At 37.4% G+C, this 26,780-nt stretch overlaps 1 protein-coding gene across 1 annotated transcript in view; it reads right to left on the reverse strand.

Annotated features, from left to right (window-relative positions):
- The window catches only part of TBC1D19 (TBC1 domain family member 19), a 144,738-nt gene that overhangs the window by 87,821 nt on the left and 30,137 nt on the right, over nt 1–26,780 (reverse strand). Inside the window, exons 4-8 of the mRNA XM_029947755.1 lie at nt 22,981–23,056; nt 10,598–10,672; nt 9,294–9,357; nt 8,069–8,115; nt 3,774–3,884 (exon numbers count right to left, since the gene is read on the reverse strand). Of these exons, the coding sequence (XP_029803615.1) occupies nt 3,774–3,884; nt 8,069–8,115; nt 9,294–9,357; nt 10,598–10,672; nt 22,981–23,056 (373 nt within the window). The remainder of the gene's footprint in view (nt 1–3,773; nt 3,885–8,068; nt 8,116–9,293; nt 9,358–10,597; nt 10,673–22,980; nt 23,057–26,780) is intronic.

The raw sequence follows: 26,780 nt of genomic DNA on the forward strand, positions 1-26,780 counted from the left end.
ACAGTTCCCCAAATAAGAATCAATATTTTAGATCACCTAAATATCTGAAAATGTCTACTCCAACTTCACGTTTGATTAATATATAGAATTCTTGACTTGAAATCATTTGGGTTGCTAAAGAAATTACTTCAAAATCTTCTAACTTCCAGTTTTGCTGCTAGGAAGTCAGATGCCATTCTCATTCCGGACACTTTCTGTCCTCCTCCTCTAACAAGTTTTTAAAGTTTTCCTTTCAGGGGCCTTGATACGGGTCTTCTTTCATTCATGACATTGAGAAGTGGGTGAGCCTTTTCATACCAGAGACTCATATCTTTCAGGTCTTGGGAATTTTAGTAATTCCCTTACTTCAGTTTTCTCATTCTGGAACTCTTACTGGTCAGATTTTAGTCCTTCTGGATTGATCAGCTAAGTAAAAAAAAAAAAAAGTTTTTCCTGTTACTTCAACTCTTTGGTTTTTTTCCTTTTGTTCTGTCTTCTCATAGAGAGTTCCTCAGCTTTGCTTTCAACTCGTCTGATTTTTTCTGCGTACCATAATTTTGATTTGTAAAAGTTCTTTCTTATTCTCTTTTGTTTTAATGAAACTGTTCTTGTGTAATTCTTGTTTTATGAGTTGTATTTTCTCCTGAGAATATTAATGGTTTAAGTGTTCTGTAGGGAAGAAGTGGTTAATAGGCTAAACTCTGTTCCTGTGAAAATGACCTTGGGTTTATCTTCTCCCAGCACTGTGGCCCTGAAAATGTGCTGGCTCGCTCGCTCTCTTTCTCTCTCTCGCTCTCTCGCTCGCTCTCTCTCTCTCTCTCTCTCTCTCTCTCACACACACACACACACACACACACACACACACACACACACACACGAATTGTGGCAAGGAATGCCAGCTACATTACTAAGCAATATAATTTCTGAAGAAATATGACCCTTGATAAATTATATCTGAAGTGGACTTTGAGTGGACGATAAAAATCTCGTGGACAACACAGACCTCAGCTGCCTGCTGCGGTGTCTCCCATGAGGTCCCGGACAAAAAACAGCTCCTAGCATGTGGGAGGCTCCCCTGTGCTGTGCCTGCGCACCCTCGTCACCTACAGCGGCCTGCACTCCTGGTGGGGCTGGACATAGCATCGGGCTGGCTGCAAGGACTCCGGGGACGAGCTACCTGACCTCCTGACATGCTGTTTTCTGTCCGGTATTATTCTACAAATCTAAGTGAACCTGAGGCCAGGTTATGACCTGTTGTATCCTGTGAGTGTGAACATAAATTCAAACCTGCAACAATTATTAAAGCTCATGATAAGCACTCATTCCCTAAATTGGCTTTTTAAAAACATTTTTTTAGTTTCGGTTTCTGCCTTTCAAGTTGGAAAATTTCAAATATCTGCAGATCCCTCGGCTGGTAGGTCATATTTAGGCTCGAGGCAATACACAGCTGACTGGAAGCTATGTCTGCAAGGACTGGGCACAGGGTGCGGTGGGGAGAGAGACCTGGGCAGGCAGAGTGATGGAGGCATGGCACGAGAGTATTAGCCTCACCATTTGGTCAATTCTCACCTAATTTCTATTTTCAAACCAGTACCTCATTTCTGCACTGCTCTAAATCTTAAGTGTCTAAATTCTTAGATTTCATGATTCCTTTTGTCTAAGGAATATGTCTCTGGTCTCCCGTGGGGAAGGAGGAGTCACCTGAATATGCAAGCTGGTAGGGGCTTGGGGGTCTACTCTCTCCTGATACAGACTTTCCAGTCTCGTTTTTAACCCTGTGGCTCACCAAGCCCTTCTGTAACGTGTGGTGCTCTTGAGGCTCTCCAAAGTTCCATGGAGAAAATCATCTTGCTTCTTCTATCACCCAGTGTATCCAGCCAGAAAACAGAAATCACCCCATTAATGTGAACAGGGTAGAATAGAATTAAATTAGCAAATGTAGAAGGTATCTATGACTCCTAGTCTGATGAAGAGGCAACCAAGAACTCAGGAAAGGGTCCCCCTTGCCCTCAGGACTGAGAGTCCGGCCTTTTTTTTTTTTTTTTTTTTTTAATGAAATGCTCACCATGATAAGTTGTAGTTGTAACCATACAAAGGTATTACACTGTTACTGACTGTATTCTCTGTGCTATACTTTTCAGTCCTCAACTTATTTATTTTGTAACCAGAAGTGTGTACCTCTTAATCCCCTTCGCCTACTTTCCTATCCCCTCTTCCCCCTCCACTCTGTCAACCACCAGTTTGTTCTCTGTGTTTGTGAGTTTATTTCTGTTTTTTTTTTCTTTTTTTAGATTCCATGAGATTCAGTCTTTCAAGGAAAGAAATCGGCTGCCCCAGGAATGTGCCCAGGGGTGGGGGATTGGTGAAGAAACCAGACAGACTACACCAGAGGGTCCAGTCTGGAGCTGGCTTCAGCATGCTGATCTGCTGGCTTCCGAACACAGGGACTGCACGGGAAGCTCCTTTCTCTGGTTACAGGCTTGTGGTGCCCCTCCAGGACCCTCTAGTGATAAAGCCTAACATCAAGCCAGCTAGCAAAAGAAAAATGTTTGTAAGATCCAGCTCCAGCATAATAAGCAGAGCAAAACAGGCGGATGTAAAGCTGAAAGATAAAGTGATTATTGACATGCCTCCTAGGTAGAAGCATTTGGGCTTGACCTTCCACCATGTTTGTCACCTCCCATTCTCCCAGTTCTCCAACTTCACAGGCTGGCAGAGCTACACGTTGTTTCCTAGTTTCCCCAAACACAGTATTTACATTTCTGGGCTCCTTATTGCTTTGGGGCGATTAACAAAAGAAGGAGTGAGAATTTCTTTTGTCTTTCCTTTAATGTTTATTTATTTTGAGAGAGGATGTGCATATGCACGTGCACACACATGCACACATGCACGAGGTGGGGAGGGGCAGAGAGAGAGGGAGACAGAATCCCAAGCAGGCTCCACACTGTCAGTGCAGAGCCCAGGCTGGGGCAGCGTGAGGGCTCAATCTCACAAACTGTGAGAGTAAGACCTGAGCCAAAATCAAGAATCAGATGCTCAACTAAGCCACCCAGCTGCCCCAGGAGTGATAATTTCTTAACTCCACTAAGGAATTCTTCCCACTTTTCTATAATTGCTCTATTTTAAAACTAACTTCCTCACCAAATTGTGACAGTCTCTAGAGCAGAGACCATCTCTAACTCATCTTCCCCTCCCTTTATCCCCTTCAGTGCCTCACTTTGATAAACTTAGTAAAGGTTGGCTGAATTAGATAATATGTACATTCTTTAGATTTTTAAATAAATTTCACAACTTGTTTCAATCAGTTTTTTTTAAGTCTATTTGTTTATTTTTGACAGAGAGAGAGAGGAAGAGACAGAATTCCGTGCTGCCTGCATGGAGCCCAATGTGGGGCTCAAATTCATGAACCATAAGATCATGACCTGAGCCAAAATCAAGAGTCAGGCACCTAACCGACTGAGCCACCCAGGCAACCCTCAATTAATTTTATTGTCATATATACTATCAATATATATTGTCATATATCATGCACCTGAATCCCAACAAGCTGTCTTATAAATCTATGCCTTGATTAAAATGAGGAGAAAGTGAAAGCATTTAGAAGTGCATGAAAACTCCTCTCTAGTCCTACTAGCAAAGCAAGTCACCACTATAATAACATATTTATAATAAAAAAGAAATCTTTCACTTCACTGTAGCAGACAACCCTAATGTTTTAGATATTTGCGGCACTAAAATGCTTCTCTAATGGCTGTCTTCTAAAATACACAGTATTCTGAACTGCTGGTACTTACCAATTCAGGGATGCCTTTCACTTTCAGAGGAACTTGGATTAAACCCAAATGAGTCCTGAAACTAAGAGAATCACCATTTTCATAATTCGGGTTGCGAAGATTAATTAACACCTTTAAAAACAAATCCAACAAAATTAGTTAGTTTTCTTATAGGATGTTTACACCTATAAAATTGGCAATGATATTCTTGGTGTATCACCACAAAATTTAAAATTATTTGAGGCTATGTATGTACTTTAATTACATCCTAAAACACTATAAAATTGTATTGAAATGTTAAAATATGATAAACATGCTTTAATATCAATATTCCAACTGATGATCTACCATATAAAAGTCTAAAGAATTTGGTTAGAATGAAAAGTATTTTGATAGTAACAAAAAGTCAAAACTGCTTGAATATTTAACCAGGGAAGGTGACAGAAAAATCAAAACTGCTTGATTGTAATATTTGCCAAAAACATTTCAAAGTCAACTCTAGCCCTTTGAAAAACAGAGATTTACAAGATCTTTAGAAAGATGGTAGAATAAAGTTGCACAGTAGAGCCTCTAAACCAAACCCACAAGGAAAAAAGAAATTCAGAGGCCAAGCTAACAAGAAAGACAATTTATATACTTTTCAAAATTAAGCATGTAAAAAAGTCTTCGATATTTACATATCCTTTATGTAGGAATTGCACTTCTAGAAGTAGGACTATGGAAATAACTAAGATGTTTGCAAAGATAGTGCAGAAAGAATGTTAATGAAGTACTATTTATGATAGAAAAATACAAAACAACTTAAACATTCCAGTAGAGGGAAATACTTAAATTATGGCTAGTTCATATAATAAAATACAGTGTAATTTGCCTCAATTAATATAGGTAATATAACTAATAACGTGAAAAAATATCACTAGATATGAAGTTAAAAAATGTGTAGTAATGTAATGTTTATTGCTATGTGAAGGCAGTAAAAGCATTTTTTTAAGTTTTCTTCTCATGTATGTTTCCTTATTTTTCTGACAATAACATACATTTTGGGGAAGAATAATTATAATTAAAATATTTTTAAATTGAAACTCTTGAGGAAAAAGCATCAGGCATCCAGTGCAATGACATGCATGGAGCTAGACAGAATTATGTTAAGCAAAATAAATCAGTCAGAGAAACACAAATACCATGTGATTTCACTCATCTGTGGAATTCGGGAAGCAAACAAAAGTGCAGAGGGAAAGGAGGAGAGGCAAGTCAAGAAACAGACTCTCAACCACAGAGAACAAACTGATGGTTACCAGAGGGGAGGCCGAGGGGGGCATGACTTAGGTAGGTGATGGGGATTAAGAGGCACACTTGTCATGAGCACGGGATGTTGTATGGAAATGCGGTGTAATTAACACACAGTGTAGTATTCGTTTCAGGCATATAAAACCTGTATGTTTTTATATGTTAGTTAAGTATATTAACTGTGAGTTAATTAGCTGAATTTAAATAAAAACTTAAAAAAATAAAAAGAATGCAGTGACGGACATTATGGTCACAGAAACACTAGCACATCTGAAGAAGGGATTAATGACCTGATAACTAATCACTGATAAAATGGAATGTGCTAAAATGCCAGCACGAAATTAAGACTAAAAGTATCAATGTTATTTGTAAAAAATATTAAAATATAGCAAAGAATCAACAGCATTAAATGCAGATGAATAGAGAACAATGCAATTTTAGCCTAATTACACAAATAATGTATCATACTAAGCTCACAAACATAGGCTAGAAAAGGTAAACTATAAATACATGGGTCATAGAAAAGAGAAAAATATTAGAAATGCAGAAGTTATATAGACATAATTATAGAAAAATGTTCTTTAGTTAAAGAAGAATTTCAGCATGAATAATAAAAGGATCATCAACAGTCCTGAAAGAAACAGAATGTTATGACCATTAAGGAGAAAATAGTTAAAGATAATCATACAAAAATTACATGAAATTTCAGCCCTTTTGGGAGAAATCTTTAACAAGCTAAGAAAAATAATGCCATCACCATAAAGGCAGTTTCTGACCAAACTGACTTCTCTTTAGAATTAAAAGAAGACTGTTGACTCTTGAACAAAACAGCTTTTAACATCAACTCAAATGCAGACTTTTTACAGTACAATACTGTAAATGTATTTTCTTTTCCTTATGCCTTTCTTAATATTTTCTTTTCTCTAGCACACTTATTGCAAGAATACAGTATATAGTGCATATTAACAAACAAAATATGTGCTGACTGTTCTTAGTAAGATTTCCAGTCAACAGTAGTACTTAGCTACTTAAGTTTCGGGGGGAGGGAGTCAGAAGCTATTTGTGGATTTTTGACCACACAGGAGGTCAGAGCCCTTGTGTTGTTTATGCATCAACCATATGTTTTATGCTGGCAAACTAGTTTCAAAGACAACAGTTCAGAAAAGAAATAAAAGTAAAATGTGAAAAATTCATTCATTCGTCTACTCATTCATTCAACACCTATTTGTTGAGCAACTGTGTGCTAAGCACTAGTCTGTCTGCTGGAGTCAAAGCAATTAATCTGCCGCTGGTTTGTGGTAGCTCCAGGCTTACTCCAGGACACCCGGAGGTCTGGTGGTCACCCTTGGCCAAGGTGGGATGAAATATACTAACTAGTCATTTATAAATGCGTGACCTAATGTCCCAGGGAGCCAAGTCCACAGCACCATATCAGTCTATTTGCATTGCTTATTGACAATGTAGATTGCTAGCTTCTGCTGATTTACCAGTGGGGTATAGAAGACCCCTGGGAAACCTTGTGCCTTGACTCCCAAGACCAGTGTATCTCACTTGTATCTTAGTGGTTCCTAATCCAAAGACAAAGCTCATCCTCTGCAACTGAGAAAGGGCCCTAGGAGCTGAGCCTAGAAGTTTGGAAACCTTCCTATTTATAGGTGCTTTCCTTCTCTTGCTGAAAGAAAAGCCTTCTGAGGTTGTATCCTGTGAAGTCTTGTGACTCTTTTCAATTATCTGACTCTCTAATTGTTGCAAAAGTGCACAAAACATAATGCGAAGCTCCTGCCCTTGTGAACCTTCCTTGTAAAAGGAGAAGGCAGGCAATAAAGAAGACAGAAAAAGAGTATGTCATATAATGATAAATGCTATCAAGGAAAACAAAGTAGGAAAAGGCTAAAAGGAGTTTCAAGCAGGGGGCCAGGGAAAGGCTTTGCTGAGAAAGTGACATTTTAGCAAAGACATGAGAAGGGAGGGAACGTGCAGACAAGTATCTGGGGAAAAGCACTGTAGGCAGAGAAGAGAAGGAGCGAAGGCCCTCAGAGGGAAGGAAGCCGAGGAAGCAAGGAGCCTAACCTAACTCGAGTAGCACAAATCACGCAAAAGCGGTAGGAGAGGGACTCAGAGAAGGAGGGGGTCAGATCAAACACCATGTTTTGCACCACTGTCATGACTTCGGCTTTTAAGCAGAGTGAGACGGGATGCCGCTGGATGCCAGAGATGGTTTACTTGGAATGGTACCTAAATGGCTTCCTCCGGAAACTGCACTGAGAACAAATTCAAGGTGGGCACGGGTAGAGCAGGAAGACCAGTTAGGAGCACGGAAATAGAAGTGGTTGGATTCTGGATACATTTTGAAGGTAAAGTGACAGGATTTACTGATTATATATAAGGCACAAGAGAACGAGTGGAATCAAAGATGAGTCAATTAAAATAATTAGTGAGTTCTAGCCCACTTAATGCTCAATATGCGTTCTCAAACTTAATTAACCTCATCGTCTTCACCAACAGCCCTGTCCCTTCTCCTGTATTCTCTGTCTCAAGGACACAGTACCTCTCTACCCAGTCCCCCAATCTAGACACTTGAAGATCATCCTTGTCTTTTTCTCATACTCCACAAATCTAACCAGTTCCCAAGCCCTCCTATAAATCTCTTGCAAATCTATCCATTTCCAATGCTGCTCTTTTAGTTCAGATCTTTTTCATGTCTTGGCTATACTAAAACAGGGAAAGACTAAACAAGGAAAAGATTCCCTGAGCTAGGCAGCAGGATAGTGGATTTACAAGCTACCTGGCTTACAGTTACTATTTTTAATCAAAATCTTCCTAATTGATTTACTTGCCTCTAATCTTTCCACATTCCAATGTATTTTCCAAAAGCAATTTCCAAACACAAATCTGATTATGTCATTCCACTGCTTCCACAGCTCTAGGGCTTCATACATGGTGATTCCTCTGCCTGGAGACATTCTCATATCATTTTTTCCACTTTTTCCTCCTCATTAATATACCTGTATTGATCCAATACAACCTACCTCTAGAAAATCCTTGGGTGCATAAACAGGTCTGAAAAGGCTTAAATCTAGAATTAAGATAGAATAGATTAGAACAAAATTTCAATTAATACAATATAAGAATCCTTATTAATAACAAATGTTAATGAGTCTTTCACATGTTGCTGTTTGGCTAGATTAATTCAGGCATTTGCAGAATATCAATGATTTGTCATACACTGTATTAAGTACTGGAAACACAAAAAATGAAAAGGCAGTCCCTTCCCTTGACAGCCTAGATGACATATTCTAGAAGAAATTGTCTCCCCTCATAAATTCATAATACATTTATAACTGAATTGAAGAAACAATGTCAGTCTAAGAAAGTTCCATATGAGAATTCTCAAAGTACATAGAACATAAATAATACATTCTTAGCGAATTCCTCTAGTTGTATTAAACTGTTCTCCCTTTTGAATTTCTATACTACACTGCTTTCTCTATTACAGTACTTATTTCTTGCCCAGTTCCCCATGCTTATTTTTAAAGAGGAGTGGTGAGGGATTGTGTGTCTACCAATACAATGATATACATCTGTTGATCACAGTACATGAGATATAGCTGTCCCCCACTATATATTTATAAAATTGACTCTATTTTAACCATGAAAATGAACCAAAATAAATTCTCAAAAACATTTTAGAAGTCTCAAAACTTTTTACCATTTAACCTATCTTTAGCATTTGAATGTAATTAAAGCTTGAAAAACAGTTATCTTAATTATGAGTCTAAGAATTCATTGACTGATTTAATCTACTCTTTTATAAAAATGTTTTCAAATGCTGCTTTAAAAAGGATAATTGATTTAAATAGTCTCAAAATAATGTAAAACATTGGCCAAAGTTAGGAATTAAAAAATTGTTTTAATGTTTATTTGAGATAGAGAAAGAGAGAGAATGAATCCCAAGCAGGCTCCAGGCTGTCAGCACAGAGCCCAATGTGGGGCTTGAATTCACAAACTGAGATCATGACCTGAGCCAAAATCAAGAGTCAGATGCTTAACCAACTGAGCCACCCAGGTGCCCCAAAAGTACGGATTTTTAAACTCCATATTAGAAGCTTAAGTAAGCAAAGTAGATGATAGTAATTAGTGGGAAGGAGAATTGCTATCTTTCCAAAAGAATTGCTAATATTATTGTTTTGGATCCACAATTAAGAAGGCAGTTTCTGTCCTACTACCACATTTTGAAAAAAGTCGTTCACATACCTGGTTCATCAGTTCCCATTTCATTCCATTTATTGAGAAGTTCTTTCTGTTCTCCAACTGGCCTCTAAAAAAGGTAATTTTAAAATTGGTTTCATTTTGTGAAGCTTAGCAATGCAGCTGAAAAATAAGACTCAATAACTTATCTAAAAGTTTGAATAAGCTACCATAACATAAGAAAAAATAATTTCACTCTACATGGTGAACATTTTTTGGAATTATTCTTAAACTATTGTTATTTAACTATTATACTATATGTAGTCTCCATGGCTCAGTTAGGATATGGTGCTAAAGAGTCCAAGAACAGAAGCTAAATGATCTCTATAGGCCAGTAAAGTGCACAAAGAAAAACTGCTCTCAGCCACACACTACATCTCTTACCCCGTCCAGCAATCTCACAAATGCACCGCAAGGGGGACTGGCCAAGAGAGTGTGACTGTGAGTCAGTAGCATCGTCTTCCTACATGAAAGACAGTATATTACACAGTACTACACATTTAGACAACTTGCCATATAAACTTATCCTTTTTTTTAAATACCATCCTTCTGGTGCCTTCAGTGACTTGTCCTTGGAGATTATATAAAATTCATGCACTCTATCCTGTCCCCAGTAGCAGGGAATAAATAGTAGGCAGGGAGAATGAAGTGAAGAGAGACTTGTTCTCTCCTACACATGAGCAGCCAAAAAGAATCCAGAGCATTCCTCAAGTGGCTTTTCTCCCCCATCATATCTCCCCCCTCAAAGCCCACAGTGACAGACAAATGTTGAGAATTAGATCGTTTAGATCTAATACTACTACGATTAGAACCAAATGGTTCTGCAGAAAGATGAAAAATCATCTTTCTGTTCCCTATGTTGACACTGAAAGATGGTACCACATTGGCTATTATAAGAGGATAAAATGCCTGAACGCCATCTCTTATTCAAAAAAATATGGCTATTGTGCTAATTAGCCAAAAATAAGGAACGAAAGGTAATTAAAAATTATAAAGTGCATTTATAACATGTATAACCTTTACAGCCAAATCTCTAAATAATCTGTACAGAGACTATATATTGCAATTTCATTTATTCTCAAGATATGTTCATTACAAAAAGTATTACAGCATATTTAATAGAAATCTTTATATAATACACCTATGTAATTGGCCTTTTACAGATTTTTGTTTCAAAACAAACTGATGTACTGTTTAAAAAAAAAAAGATAAATCTGCCGAACAATTACAACTTCATTCCAGCCCTTGATTCGCAATAAAATACTTAAATATTAAAAGCACCTTTTGAAAACAAATAAGAATAAAAGTACCTTTCGTGCCAATGGGATACTCAGTTCAGTGCACATACTATTTAAACTCTTCAAAATTCTTTTTTCCCAACTTCCCTGAAATATAAAGAACAACTCATTATTGTTTCTGGTTAACAATACCAAAGCTAATTTTTAAAAAAGTAAAGATATTATGAAGTATATACAAATGGTTAGGTTGGTTGAGATTGGTTATCTTCATTCATTAGTTCGCTTAGCAAATGTTGATTACTGCTTACTACATGCCAGATACTATCCTTAGTACTGTGAATGAAGCCATGAACAGAAAGTCTAGTTCTCACAGAACTGACATTCTAGGGGAAGATGTAAATGAGGACAGATTGAAAAAAAAGAGGAAGAAAAAATCAACAAGTTATATGGTGATGAACATTATAAGAAAAAATAGCAGATAATAAAAAGGTAAACTACATTTAAGCATTTTGTAAATGTTTGATACTCAGAAATCCCATTAACAACCTAGTAAAAATAAAACTTTATAAAATTATTATATTGTAACTTTTCCTAGCATGACATTTCAGTCCTAAATAGTTCAGCATGAATGTTCTAATAAGAACCTTCTCCTACATAAACACAATACCACTATCACACCCAAGAAAATGAGCAATAATACTTCATATCATATAACACTTAGTCCACATTCAAACTGTTCCAGTTTTCCCCAAAATATCTTTTATAGTTTTTAAAATCCAGAGCCCATTAAAAATGCATGCATTACATTACTTTTGGTTGTTGTATCTCTTCCCACATACCTGAATCTAGAGTCTCTTTGTCCTTTTGAGGACTCCAGGCCAGTTATCTTTTAGAATGTGTTACAATATGGATTTGTCTTATTGTTTTTTCAGAGTGCTGATTACCTTCTTCTCTATGCCCTAGATCTCTTGTAAACTTGAAGTTTTTTTTAAATAGTCTGTCCTAAATTGATTATCCAAATATACCATGTTTTACTAAATTATTCTTTTTAACACTAAGGTAAAACATCAATATTTTTTGGTCTTTTTACTAAAATATGCCTTTGGGTCACTTTAGCTCACTGAAACCAAGCTAAATAATACCTAAGCTCCAAAATTAGACCAAGAGAGGAGAAAAGAAGAGAACTATATAGTACATGATTGATAATGAACAGTTATACCCAGTCAATAAAAGTAGAATAAAAATAGGCCCTTTATGTGGTTATTAAAAAAATTAAAGATGCAAAGTGCTTAGAACAGTGACATAATGCACGTTAATACACATATTTAAATACATTAACCCCTTTACCTAGAATATAGTCTACAAGCTCTACGCCCATCCCCAACATACTATATCTGAATAAATCTTTTTTATTTTAAACATTTATTCATTTTTGAGAGAGAGAGAGACATGGAGTGTGCAGAGAGAGATGGAGACACAGAATACAAAGCAGGTTCTTTTAGAAAAGACCCCAACGCGGGGCTCAAACCCACAACCATGAGATCATGCCCTGACCCAAAGTCAGTCACTTAACTGACTGAGCCATCCAGGAACCCCTGAATAAGTCTTATTCACCTTTTAGATCTTCACCTCTATTAAGCCCTCTCTTCCTGTTCCCTCACCCCAGGTGGTACCAGGTGCCTGTGCCTGAGCTCTCTTGGCTCTTTTCCTCACCTATCACAGCACATTGTCACACTTTGTCTAGCACAGAAAAGACACTCAAAGATTAAATAGATTTCTACTCTAAATAATATTACAATAATTTTAAATTTTTTGATATAATGGCCTAAGCAATGAATGAACAAAAAGCATCCATTTATAGGACAAATACAGAGCTCTGTGAAATGTATAAGCCTTAGTCCACTATATATATTGAAACAGATTTTTAGAAGTAAAAGAATATTCTCCATAAATTCTATAAATACTCACAAAAATAATTCCATTTACTGGTTTATTTTCAGTTATATTTTTTATTATAAATATTTCTTAAATCCAAGGCTTAAAATATATTTGAGAACCTTATGCATGATCAAATATTAATTATAACAGTATAACTCACTTCCACCTCTAACATCCTTATCCTCAATTTACCTGAATAAATCTTACTGAACTTTCAAGTCTCAGCTTAAAATACTATTTCCTCTAATAAGCCTTCTGTCACTTGCTTCCCCCACCCCTCCAAACTATGGGGGAAGGAGGTACGAGAAAGCTTATTTAAAAAAATGAAAGTGGGGCTTGTTAAGCATCCGACTTCAGGTCAGATCATGATCTCACAGTTTGTGGGTTCGAGCCCTGCAGTGGGCTCTGTGCTGGACAGCTCAGAGCCTCGAGCCTGCTTTGGATTCTGTCTCCCTCTCTCTGCCCCTCCCCTACTCATGCTCTGTTTCTCTCTGCCTCAATAATAAATAAATATTAAAAAATTAAAAAAATAAAAGTAATTTTAATTCAATCATTACTATAAAAATAAAATTTGCACAAAGATTAAAAATCCAATCCCTGGATTTGTATAATTTATCCTATTATATAAAGAACCAAATTGGTATTATTGAATTATGATTCCAAATATTCACATTTTCAACCATGCACAAAAAGGGCTCTTAAACTGATTAAAAGACAATAATTCTCAGAATTAAAATCAAAATATTGGGTGCCTGGGTGGCTTAGTCCATTAAGCACTGGACTTCATTTCGTCTCAGATCATGATCTCATGGTCCCTAGGTTCCAGCTCCATGTTGGGCTTCAGTACTAACAGTCTGGAACCTGCTTGGATTTCTCTCTCTCCCTCTTCCTCTGCCCCTCCCTGCTCACTCGCTCTGTCTTTCTCAAAAATACACATTTACAGACATTTATTTTGGTAAAAACGTCTCATTCAGGAATTTTCTATAAAGTACATTTTTAAATGATTAATCACAGTTCTCCTAAATGGATATCCCATGCTACCTAGTATTTCAATTCACCAACTTGAAATTGAACATAATTAGATATACCATAAAGATGTAATATAGAGAGAAAATAGTTACCAAAAAAAAAAAAGTTACAAGAAAAGAGATCAGACATAAGAAAGCATTCTGAAGGAAAAGAGTTTGGAAACAGAGCTACAAAATTTACATACATTGTAAGGATGCAGGTCTGATTCAAGTTTACCCTCTGACCTTGAAGGCCAGCCAACACCATTAACATTTCTGGGGGCGGGCCTAAAGATGGAGGTTAAGACTAGTCACGCCCTACGTGAGGGTCCCGGGTCCACTCTGTAATTGGTTAAAGTTACTGTCAATGATGTGATGCTATAGTGATTGGACCCCTGTACCTGTGTCACAATTTCCTGTAACTCCCCCTTCCCAAACTCATAAAAGGCCCTGCCCCGCCGTGTTCCAGGCTTGCTCCACGTGGATCCAGCGTGTTGTTGAAGTCTGTGCGCCCAAGTTTAGGCTGGCCAGGCCTAAATTCGTAATAAAGCACTTTGCTTTTGCATGCGTGATTCAGCCTCCCTGGCGGTCTCTGGTTTTTATTGGGGGCAATATTAAAATCTGGGTACAACAATGTTACTTTATTAATCCTGTGAAATATGTATCCTGAATGAGGAAACTTTTAAAAAGAACACATGAAAGTAGAATGAAAAAGAATATTAAGAACTGAAGCAATGTTGAGCAAATCTTTATTCAATTATCATTTCTATGTGCCCCACAACTGAAGAGGAACTTAGAAATAATCCAGAAGAGAAGAAAGAGAATGAATAAAAATTGAAAAAAAGAAAGAGAAAAATATTAAATTCAGAAAAGTTGGGACTTTTGTGGCTAGTACAGGGGGACATGATCTGAAAATTCAAATAGTGAAAAGATATTGATTCAACAAACATTTACTGAGCACCTATTAAACACAAGCCACTAAAAATGAATCAAACACCATCCCTGTCCCTAAGAACCACATCACTTTTGTGGTGGGGGTGAGGAAGAGGAGACAGACACACAAGTAACATGACAAAGGTTCGAAAAGTTCACAAGAGCTATTATCGACTCATATGCATAGAAACAATATAAAAGAGTAAGCAAGTAGACAAGGAACGAAGTGTGTCAAAACTTCTAGCTGTTAATAGAGTACATACCACTTCCTTTAAAAGCTTAAAAATATTGAAAGAAAAGTTAACTCCAGCGGGTGGCTACGTCTTCCCCTCCCTCGTTCCATATCGATGGCCAGGCTTTTCCAGGGTACCCCCTGCAAGAACTTCAGTCAGATGATTAGAGAAGTTATCTCCACAGAAATCTTGGGTATCAGAGAAGTCATTTCCATAGACATCAGAGAGAGGAATAGAATTTCTGGACAATGAGGGGAAATCCAAAGTGAAGCAGGCAGCCTCTTGCAAGCTGGATCACCCAGTGGGTTCCCGGCAGAGCGCTAATCTTATTTCAGGGTGTTCATCCATTTCTTTGTTTACTTGCTGCCTCACTGATTGACATGTATTGAGTGCTTTCTACTGCCAAGCACAAGACCATGACCAGTGAGTAAATGTTATAAGGAGACTATGATCTCTTAATACAAGAAACAGACTTTCCAACCAGTAGAAAGGCTTAACCAAAATGGCTTAAGTTAGTGAAATTGTGAGTTCCTTGTCTTCAGAAGTACTCAAGCAAAAGGAAATGAACTCCAGAGGTTGGATGAGATAAATTTGAAAGGTTCACTTCAACTCCAGTTTTATAGATTCTTAACTTTTCTCAGGCTCTGTCTGCAGCAGTGACTAAGTAAGTCCCAAGTCTCAAAAATAAATGCTCAAAAAAAGTATAGTTATTCCTGTGCTATTATTTAAATTAAAGTGTCAACATATCTTCAGCACACACTGAAAAAGAAGTAAAAGTGACAAATAAACTATTGAGAAATGACAGTGCCATAATACAATATCCAAAGAAAATAATGGTTTCTACCCAAAGACTCACAAAATAAATAAAGCTTTAAAATGTTATTTAAAAGAAAAATGAATGGCCTTTTACATTTAAAATGTTTAATAGGAAGGCATTACCTTTTACCAAACCCATATCCTCTCCAAATGAAATTACTGTTGCCTTCAAATCTGTTTCCCTAATAATTGGAATCTATGGTATTAAGTCAAAGGATTTCAAAAGTTTTATAAATAAGGTAGTTTCTAAGCCAGGAGAAGCAAAAAATTTACACGAGAATCACAATGTACTGAAATCACTAACTGGGTATTACTGATTTGCTTTGAAAATAAAAAATATTTAAAAGCCATCTAATGTAGCATGTAAAAAACTATGAAATTATAAAATTAAAAAATTGTTTCCTTCAGTCTGAAAAAATAAAGCAAAATAGTTATAACCCAGCTATCTAATGGTAAAATATTTTAGTAATTCTGATTATAAAAGTAACACATTTATTCAAGATGATTTGAAAAAAAATATGTAAAATAGAATAATAAATAAGCATCCATAAGTTTTCATCAGCCAAAAGTAACTATTATTAATATTTTATTCTCTTCTTTCATTTTTTCAATGCATGTATGTGTATAATTGAGAGACTTAATTAGTGGAATTATACTGTTTTATATTTTGCTTTATCCACTTAAGATAATACCATATACTTTCCTATTTCATTATATTCTTTTAAAAATAACATTGTTGATGCCTGTAGGACTCTGCCTCTTGGAGATACCCTGCTACATATATGCAAACCCTACTGTTATTCGTTTAGATTCTACTAAATTTTTTAATATTATCACGAACATAAATTTCTGTGTTTCCCTGATTCTTCCCTTTAGATAAGATCCTAGAAGTGGAATTAGTAGGAAAAAGGGTGTGCATATTTTCTAAGAGGGTACATTTTCTATTTTTTATCCAACTCTTTCCTCATTAAAAAATATATATGTATCTACTGAGCACCTGCCACGAGGCAAGCACTATGCCGGATGAAGGCACACTAGTGAAAAGAGACCCTGATCCTGCTTCACAGAGACTGCGGAATCTAGATGATAATACAGACACCCCAAGCCCTGCGGCAAGAAGTACAGGGCTCCTCCTGTATGGAGGAGTGGGGACATGGAGAACGTACCTGGGAACCTGAGATCCCAGGTGTAGAAAGCCTTCCTAAAGAAACTCATAACCTGACACCTGCGAAGGTGCAGAAGTCAACCGGAAATACGTGGGATTTGTGGGGAAGCAGTTGCACGTAGAAGCAGCGGCATGTGCGACAGTTCTGCCGGAAGGACTGAAGGAGGTCAAGTATGATTAGAGAGAGAAGGGGACTGGCAGGATGGTGAGGAACAGTGTGCGGAGCAAGAGGTAAGACTCAAACGGTAAAAAGAAGCAAGATCATTTACAGTCTTGTAAGCAAAATTAACAAGTTGCAGTTGTATCCTAAAAGTCTGGGAAGTTTTAAGAAATGGAGTGACAATACAGAAGGCAGAAAGACCAATTAGGAAGAGGATGAGAACTGAAGTAAGATAAAACTAACAAAATTCTCATTTCCTGTTTAAGTGCCTGGACTCACAGAGAACTGGGTAAATTCAATGAACAGCATATCTTGAGTTTGAGCATTTCTGCACTGGATAGAGAAACAGGCTGAATATCATCAGGTAATACAGATTCTAGAGCCAGACTATCCAGACTACCCAGGTTGAAATCCCAACTCTTCCCTACTAGTTTTGTGAAATTGGCCTTGTCTAAGATCATAAGAGTAACATACCTCCTAGGCTTGTCATGAATATTAAATGAGTAAATACTTGTAAAGTACTAGAATGGTACCTGGCACATAATTAGAGCTCTGTGTGCTCACTAGTATTATTTCACAAAAAAAAATTCATATATTTAATTACCCATTGTATATCAGTTTCTTCAAACACTGCTTCTTCTCTAAAAGGTATAGCAAAATAGTTCCCAAATTATTTTACATGGAAATAGGATTTTGTGGTCACATAAATTTGAACAGCATTCAATTAAATAAAATTAAAGTTTCTTTATTGCAGAATATTTCTGAGCCTTTAACATCCCAAAATAAATTGTTTGCAAAACCCAAAGTATAAAATAAGTTCAGAGTGATATAAATACATAACTGCAGGGGTGGGGGGAGGGAGAACCCTTCCCCCAGAAACACTCCAAATAATTTCTGTAGAGACTCCCACCTCAAGGAGGTGGAATATAACTGTCTCTCCTTACGTGTGATTTCCTTCCAAAGAGTACAGCACACAAGGGTATCGGGGGTGAAGAGTGACTTTATAAGTGGGGCAACCTCACAGACACTGCCTAAGCCAAGCAATCAAGGTCAGCATCAACAGTGACAAACCATGTTGACAGTAGATACCCTGATATGATGTGATGCATATAAATGGCACTTTCTATCTGTGGTCTTTCTCCAAAAAACCCACAACCCCAGTCTAATTATGAGAAAAACATTAGACAAATTCCAACAGAGGGATATTCTACAAAATACCTGACTAGTACTTCTCAAAACTGTCAGTCATCAAAAACAAGGAAAGTCTGAGAAACTGTCATAGCCAAGAGGAGCCTAAGGAAACAAGACAACCAAATGTAATGTGGTGTCCTGGATGGGACCCTGGAACAGAAAAAGGACATTAGGTTAAAACCAAGGAAATACAAATAAAGTATGAACTTTAACTGATAATAATGTATTGACATCGGCTCACTAACTGTAACAAATGTACCACACTAACTCGAGATGTTAATATTAGGGGAGACTAGGTGTGGAGTCTATGGGAACTCTACAATATCTTCTCAATTCTTCTGTAAATCGAAAACCCTTGTAAAAAATAAAAAACTGATTCTAGGACGGAAAGGTACAGCGTGGGGAATACAGTCAGTGGTACCATAATAGCACTGTCTGATGGCAGCTATCTCCTAGCGAACTTGACACAATGCAGAGTTGCCAAGTCACTATGCTGGACACCTGAAACTATGCTGGACACCAGAAGCCCCAAAACTAATGAAACACTGTGTGTCAACTACACCTCAATAAAAAATAAATGAAATAAACGGCATGAATTTTTAAACAAGCAGACAGACAAACAGTGATTCACCAAGAGGTAGGGAGCGTGGCCTCAATTTCTAAATGTACTTGTCCAGGGAACCCTTGTTTGTGGAGCATCGCTCAGAGCTAGTATTCAGCAGAAAGGACTCTGGGAAGCGCTGATGTAGTATAAGAAGCCTGTTTCCCCCATCAGCCCAGAAAATTGAACACCAATCTAGCCTGCCAAAAACTGCAGAGAGTTGATTTCCATCCCAACTCTGAAGACATCATCAAGAGCTAATGAAGTTCAAATAACTCATGAAACTTTAATAGGAAAAAAAATCAAAATTTTCCTGGCTCCAGTTCCAAAATATTTTCTGCCACCCTATTTTACTGAATACAAGTGGAAGGAAACACTAACTAGATTTTTCTTTAAGTTATTTTTGATTGCCAAGAGCAAAGAACAGCTTAATAAAGAATTCTCTATGGCCAGGTCCTCCCTAGTGTTTTACAGAACGTCTTAGCCACCTCCCCCACGGCACACAGCACTTTCTGCCTTCCACTACAACTATTTATGCCCAAGACTTCTTTCAGTGATTAAACCATGAGTTACCCATAGGTGGATCCTTATCTAATTTATTAGATAATAATAGCATATAATAGACTGTCTTCTGGAAGGCATTCAGTAAATATCTTTTAACTGAATATCACAATAATTTCTAGAAGAGATAGCAAGTGCCTTTACTATTAATTTGACACAAACTTCCTAAGTTCTTACCACATAGAGGTCAGTATGCTAGATGTAATGGGTATACAAAAATGTTCTAAAATTGTTACTGTTTTCAAGAGGCTTATAACTAAAGTAAAAAAGATGTGCACAGAAATTGCTATCACAGAGGGCAATTTGTGATAAGAAGCATAGAATGATAGTATGCTAAAAGACAGTGTGCTTCCAACAGAGGCAGAGCTCCTTTTCAACAGGGATGATAACCACAGCAGAGACGAGATGTCATCGGAGCTGACCCTTACAAAATAGATGGATTTTCCTAATGCTAAGCAGGCAGAAAGAGCTTTCCCGGGCAAGAAGACAAAATGAGAAAGTATTAAAAGATGCAAGAGGGAAACTCAAAATGATTCCCCAGGAAGGGCACATAGGATAGTCACAAGACAGCAGAGACTGATAAAGTGAAAGAGGAAGATAGGGACAAACAGTAAACATTCCTAAACGTTGCACTCTGGGGTAGGAACTTGTTGGCCAAGGGTAGTCACGGAAGATTCGTGAAAAGGCAGTGACATCCATTATAAGACTTCATCTGCTTGTAGCTAAAGTTGTGTTAAGAGTACATATGAAGATGGGGAGAGAGATAGGTTGAAAATCAGGAGGTATAAGTAGAAGACAAGGATGTGAACTAATGTCTGAAACAAAGTTGGCACTCAGTAAAAGACAGCCATCCTCTTCTTCATCACTGTGATCACTATGGTAATGGCTTTATCAATAAAAAGGAAGAGGGGCACCTGGGTGGTTCAGTTGGGTGAGACTCCAACTTCAGCTCAGGTCATGATCTTGAGGTTCGTGCATTCAAGCCCCGCGTCAGGGTCTGTGCTGACAGCTCAGGGCCTGGAGCCTGCTTCAGAGCCTGTCTCCCTCTCTCTCTGCTCCTCCCCTGCTCACGTTCTCTCTTTCTCTCAAAAATAAATAAACATTAAAAAGAAAATAATAATAATAATAAAAAGGAAGAGAAGGCTGTAAGATTATGGGAAGGAATAATTTATAGAACTTAGTGACTATTTGGATATGGAAAATACCAAAGATATTTCAAGTCTAAATTACTATAGTAATGATGGCAACTAACTGAAATAGGAAGGTCAGGATGAGATGCTCATTTTAGAAATAACATAATAGACTCAGTTTTAAACATGTCGAGCTTGATTTCACAAAAGAAATGTACAGTAGACAGTCAATCACAGAGGACTAGAGGCAAAAAAAGATGTGGCAGCAAAGAGGGAAGCTGTGGAAGCCTAAATGGGATGACCTGAATGCTCTTAATAAAATAAGTGGTATGTGTTAAAAAATGAGTGAGAGAAAGATAGAAGCAGGGGCTACACAAGCATGGAAAACTCTGGGAAGACCTAACTGGAAAGCAGATAATGAATGATGAATAGTGAAAGGACTGACAGGTGGCAAAATGAATCCACAGAAAGACACATGAATTTAGACTAAATTGATGGTAAACATAAAACTCAGGTTAGTTTCCTCCTAAGCAGGCCACAGTCCAGGAGAAGAGAGTAGATGGCAGAGGGAGCCTGAGGCTAAGGACTGGAAAGGCAGGCAGAACACAAGTCCAATGGGGCAAGAGATGACGAGGTGCAAGGGAGCTATGCCATCCAGACTACATAGCTTTCGTGCAAAAAGGAGAGAACTGCCCAAAAGATCAGGGAGCTTAAGAATTAGATGACTCGTGGAGAACAAATACAGGAAGACAGGTAGGCGGGCACTAACCTATAGAGGAGGTACTTAGAGTGACCACAGCTAAAGAATCAATTATTTCAACCAACACATACTGAGTGTTCTGCGTGCTACGCACTGTGCTAGATGTTAAGGGTAAAAAAATTCAGTCCCTGCTCTTAAAGAACGACTCAGTAGTTAGTGCAGGCATTGACAAACTTTCTGTGAAAGGGCCAACAGCAGATATTCTAGACTTTGCAGGTCAGAAGGTCTCTACTAAACTCTGACATTGTAGTGCAAAAGCACCCACTGACAATACGTAAATAAATGAACAAGACTATTTTCCAATACAACATATTTTATTAATTCCTATCACTTTCATGGGTCACAGATACCATTATCCTTTTGGTTTTTCAGCCAGGTAAAAATGTAAAAAAAAGAAATCTTCTTAGCTTGTCAGCTGTGTACCAGGTGGCAGGGCAGACGTGGCCCTTGGGCCATAGTGCACCAACCCCGGAGTTAGTGGGTAAGGATGGGAAGAAAAGAGGAGAGTGGTGTGTGCGTGTGTGTGTGTGTGTGTGTGTGTGTGTGTGTGTGTGTGTAACACATCACTTACCATTCATACGCGTTCTCAGCCACTAGTGGAAGGCTTGAAGAATGGACCTATTATATTACCTCGCTACCTCCTCTCTTCAGTCACGATAGGAAAACTGTAGTCTTATGATTCCTATACCTAATAGGCTAAAACTGATACTTTTTCTAATCCTCTGAGTTTTCAAATTTTGCCAAAAAATATTTAGACCCAAATCTTTTACTTATTTTTTTGAAACACTTCTCAGCCTTCTGGCTAAGATCAAGTGTATTTTTTTGAGTTTATATCTTTACAACAAAAGATTAAACAATTCTTTCACACATGTATCATCTAATGATTATGCTTTATGATGTATCAATAATACTGTCTGATTGCTAGACCTAAATGTACTAGTTAGAGCCAGAAATATATGACATATTTCCTCAAATATCTCCATGAGTTTTGTTTACATTGCTTCCTTTCACCGTCTAATTTTGAAGGTTTTTTTAAGTAAAAATAAATAATAATGAATAAAAATGAATAACAAAAAGTTGCCTACCAAGCACTGCTTAGAATGTGATAACTCAGAGCAGCAGAATCTTTCTCGGGAGCAGCAGAAGGAAGCACAGCAATAATTGTTCGAGCTGGGTGATGGGCTTATGGGAGTTTGTTGGGATATATCTGCAATTTTTCATGACAATTTCTGAGACTGTGACTGAGAGAGGTCAACTCCGTGGTGTCCACTAGCCCCGTGGTGGCAGCAGGGACAGTCATACCCAGGGCTGCGAGGAAAACTCGCAGAGGCTACTTCTCAGGCAGGGGCGCGAGGCCGCGCAGCAGCGGACAGTCTAGCATCAGGGGCCCATGCCAGAACTTGCCAACCTTTCTTTGAACAGTTCTTTACAGTTTTTTTTTTTAATCATTTTACTTTATTTTTTAAGGTCATTTTAGTTGTTCCAGCCCACTTTAGATAGCAGGTTCATTTGAGTTCTGTGACAGAACACAGCCAGCATGGAGCAGCCTGCTGTGAGAACAAACATATTTCAAATACAGTATCAGTATCACTGGCTTCAAGAGCCAAAATTTTAAGGGAAGAATGAGTCAGTTCATTCCCATTCTTTCTCATTCTTTTAATATCACAGGGCATAGGAATAAATGGTCACATAATACTTTTATCACATTGAAAATTTCAGGCCAGTACAGTGCATGATGTTTTCTTTCTTCTACTCAACACTTTCAGGTTCATTGTTAAATAGGTTCATTGTGATCTCGGTCACTGAAAGTAAAAACGAAGAGCATGCACATACTATGCACATTGCTGGAGCGGTTCTTACCCAGGCTTCCATGTAATGAATGACATACCACTAAAGACTTTTCTCCTGCATTATATAACTTGGCATGGCAAAAGAAAGTTAAAAACGAACAACAGCCAACCTGTGCTTTCCTCATGTAGACCAAAGGTTCTTTGAGGTGTTCAGGAGGTGCAGCAGGATGACTGGGTAAAGGAAACCTAGGGGCAAAAAGAGGCAGCTAAATATTATACATTATCTTGACAAGTAATTAATCTTCTTCATTAGCAATTACTTACTTCTGTAGTTCATGTCATAAATGAAACAGAATGTATGTTAGCGATTCTGTGTGTTTACAGAAGGTACAGCAACATGATAAAACTTAAAAAAAATTTTTTTATGTCTTTATTTTATTTTGAGAGACAGAGACAGAGCAAGTAGGGGAGGGGCAGAGAGAGAGGGAAACACAGAATCTGAAGCAGACTCCAGGCTCTGAGCTGTCAGCACAGAGCCTGACGTGGGGCTCCAACCCACGGACTGTGAGATTATGACCTGAGCCAAAGTCAGACACTTAACCGACTGAGACACCCAGGCGTCCCTGAAACTTTAATTCTTATCCTACTAGCATTGTAGTTTCAGATTAGCAATTTAATTGCTTGTTAAAAGTTGAAGTGCACAATAATGAATTCATAAACTGAGGGAATTTTAAAATTACTTAGCTTTGTAAATGCTCATGTAAAATTATCAGAACTCTATATTTTTAGTATATATATACTTTAACATTTAGAGAGATATTTTAAGGTTCAAAAAAATCCATTAACTCACTAACATATCAACTTTTCATTTCTCCTAATTTCCTTTTCTGTATCACTACATATTTTTAACGTAGTTGAGATGATAATATAAATATTATCTTCCATAAGAGTCATGTTTTAATATACATGAATTTAATAAAATTTTAAAATGTTATGGATTTTTTCTGTTTTCTAAGTAACATTACATTCATATTCTAAATGTACTGGTTTTCTTAAGAAAACATTTATTTATTCAGCAATATTTGAGCCTTCTTAGGTACTAAGGATATGGTGGTAATGGAGATAATATCCCCTGTCCTCATATACTTAACATCTACTGAAGACAGTCAATAATTATAGAAAGGAAATTAACAGAATAATATCTGAGAGTAAGGAGTGCCACGAGAAGATGAGAGCAGGGTCATGAGACAGTAGTGATTCGGAAGGAGAGGGCAGGTGTCTAGGGGACCTAGAACTTGAACTAAGACCCAAGGGAGAAGAAGGAGCTAGCCATACAAAGATCTAGGAGAAGAATAATCCAGGCAGAAAGGCAGCAAACACAAGATCCTGAGTTAGGAACATCTGGAGTATTTAAAAATCAGATAAAGCCAGAATGTTGAAATATAATGATGGAGACACAGAGTGACATGAGATCACAGAGAGAGGGGGCAGTAGGAAAACACAACAGTTCAGCATGTACTTAGAGATTCCAGTCTCTTTCATAACAACATATAACTCCTATTGAAATTAGTCATAACACTTGTACCGATAGCAAAGTCACCATGTTCCAGTAATCAAGAACCATACATTGAATTTTCAAGAAATACCTCTTCCAAAGTGGGACATCAACATGTACAGTGTTTATAATATACCAAGCTTACTTACACCTATCCCAAGACCTAAGTGTAAAATGCTCAAATGTCCATAGGAAACATTTCTGGAATAGAAAAAGCAAGCTGGTCTAGCCAATCTAGAAAACAGTTTTACTAACTAATTATTTCTAGCTAACTGTTTTTTCTACTAAAACCTGCACTCCAGGGGTGCCTGGGTGGCTCAGTCAGTTAAGCAACTGACTTCAGCTCAGCTCATGAGTTCGAGGCCTGCGTCAGGCTCTGCTGACAGCTCAGAGTCTGGACCCTGCTTCAGATTCTGTATCTCCCTCTCTCTCTGCCCCTCCCACTCAAACTCTCTCTCTCTCCTTCAAAAATAAATATGTTTTTAAATTATAAAATCTGTACTCCGTGTACCTAAATAAATTACCTTTCCCCACTCACAAATGAAAAAAAGATCTTTATATATCTCAAAAATTTTTTATATGCAAGATAAGCCAAGACTACACTGTATGTTAACTTGAATTTGAATTTTTTGAAACTATATATTTCATACTGTTTAATATATCATTTGTAAAGAGATATGTAGCTTAGAATTAGTACTGTTCTAAAATGCTTTCACATTAATGATAATTATTTCTAAATTTAATAAAACTTAGAAACTTATGATTAAAACTTGAGAGTACTTACTGATAATTCTAAGTTATTTAAAGAAGTTTATCCATAAAAAACAGAGAACAAGAGGTGGCAACCCAAAAATCATTAATATTAAACCAAAATAAAATTAGAATTTTATTCATTCAGGAATATTTAATAAGAACCTACTAAAAGTGTTGAAGGTAATAAAAATGGTAAACAAATAGGCTAAAATTCTGTCCTTTTGGAGCCCACATTTAGTTATATGAAGAGATGAAGGCTGACAGATAAGAACAAAGCACAGAAACTTATAACTCTTGACTCTTGTCACTTCCTATCTCCTAAGTCCCTCTAATACTTCTCATCCTTTTTCATCCCACTGACACTGTTCCAGACAACCAACATCTCTTGCCTGTGTTCACCCCACAGGTTCTGAAGCACTTCCACAGGTTGCTTCCACACTATGTGCAGCCTATTTGCCCATCTGCCTGGCTGTATAGCCAAGAGCAATGTCTTCCTTATTCACCAATGATTGTATTTCCAGTGTCTAGCATAACATCTGGCACATAATGGATAACCAGTGCATTGTTGACTGAACATAAAATGCAAATGTGGTCATGTCACTACCCTACTTGAAATTCTAAAATGACACCCACATGCCCTTAGGGTCCTGCCTAAAAAGCCTTAAAGAAGCAGTACATTCCCACCTACATATCTAAAATCATCCTTTACCATGTCCCTCTCCCTATACCATCCAGCCATGTAACTTCATTCCTCCAACGTGCCACACATTTCCAATTCTAAATCTCTGAGGTTGTTGCTCCGTCCTAAAGCGCCTTTCTTCTCTACTCCTTCCCCTGACTAACTCTACCTTCGCTTTTGCTCTCAATCTGAATATTGCTTTCTCTGGTAAGCCATCAGGACATCCCCAACCTGAGTCAAGAGCCCGCCCCATGTTTGGCCCATTGCAGCACTTACACTGTACTATAATTGTCTCTGAAACCGTGTGTGCCTCAGGGACATACGCTCCATGAAGCAAAGGCTGCCCAGCCTGTTCACTATCCTTAACTTCTTGCTCAGTGCATAACACATAGCAAATACATTTAAAGTAACATTCAAAAGAAGGCAAAGAACTATGTGACTACGACATTTTGGAAGTCCGCTGGTCTACTGCATGAGCACTCTTCCAGCAAATGCCATGAATGTCTATAAAGAAAGACTTACTCTATCTTGTGGTCTAGTGTAAGGAACCCATTATCTGAAATCTTTCCATTTTTGGTCCACTACTGTTCAACATTCATACCTCTCCAAGGGCTGGCAGACACGTACACATATCTACTATAACAGTAGACTGTGGGGTGTTTTTATAATATATACTTATATAGAAAGACTTTAAAAGGCTTATTTACTTCTTTAATTTATATTCCTTAAGAGAAAATAATAGGTCACCTAATTCTTCATAAAGTATTCTACACAAAATACAATGAAAACTAAGACAGAAAAAAAAAGAGGGTGCATGTTCCATGTAATGACTGTCTTAGTTAAATCGTTTTAGTAAGTTTAAGATTAATAAACACAGAGTTTCCTCAATTCAACAAATATTTATCACGTGCTAGCACTGGCAGGTAGCATAATAACAACCTGTTGACTCAGTATCATTTATTTGATGCTATAGAAGGTGCTAA

This window comes from Suricata suricatta, chromosome 1 (genome assembly GCF_006229205.1).
Source record: "Suricata suricatta isolate VVHF042 chromosome 1, meerkat_22Aug2017_6uvM2_HiC, whole genome shotgun sequence".
Taxonomy (NCBI): Eukaryota; Metazoa; Chordata; class Mammalia; order Carnivora; family Herpestidae; genus Suricata; species Suricata suricatta.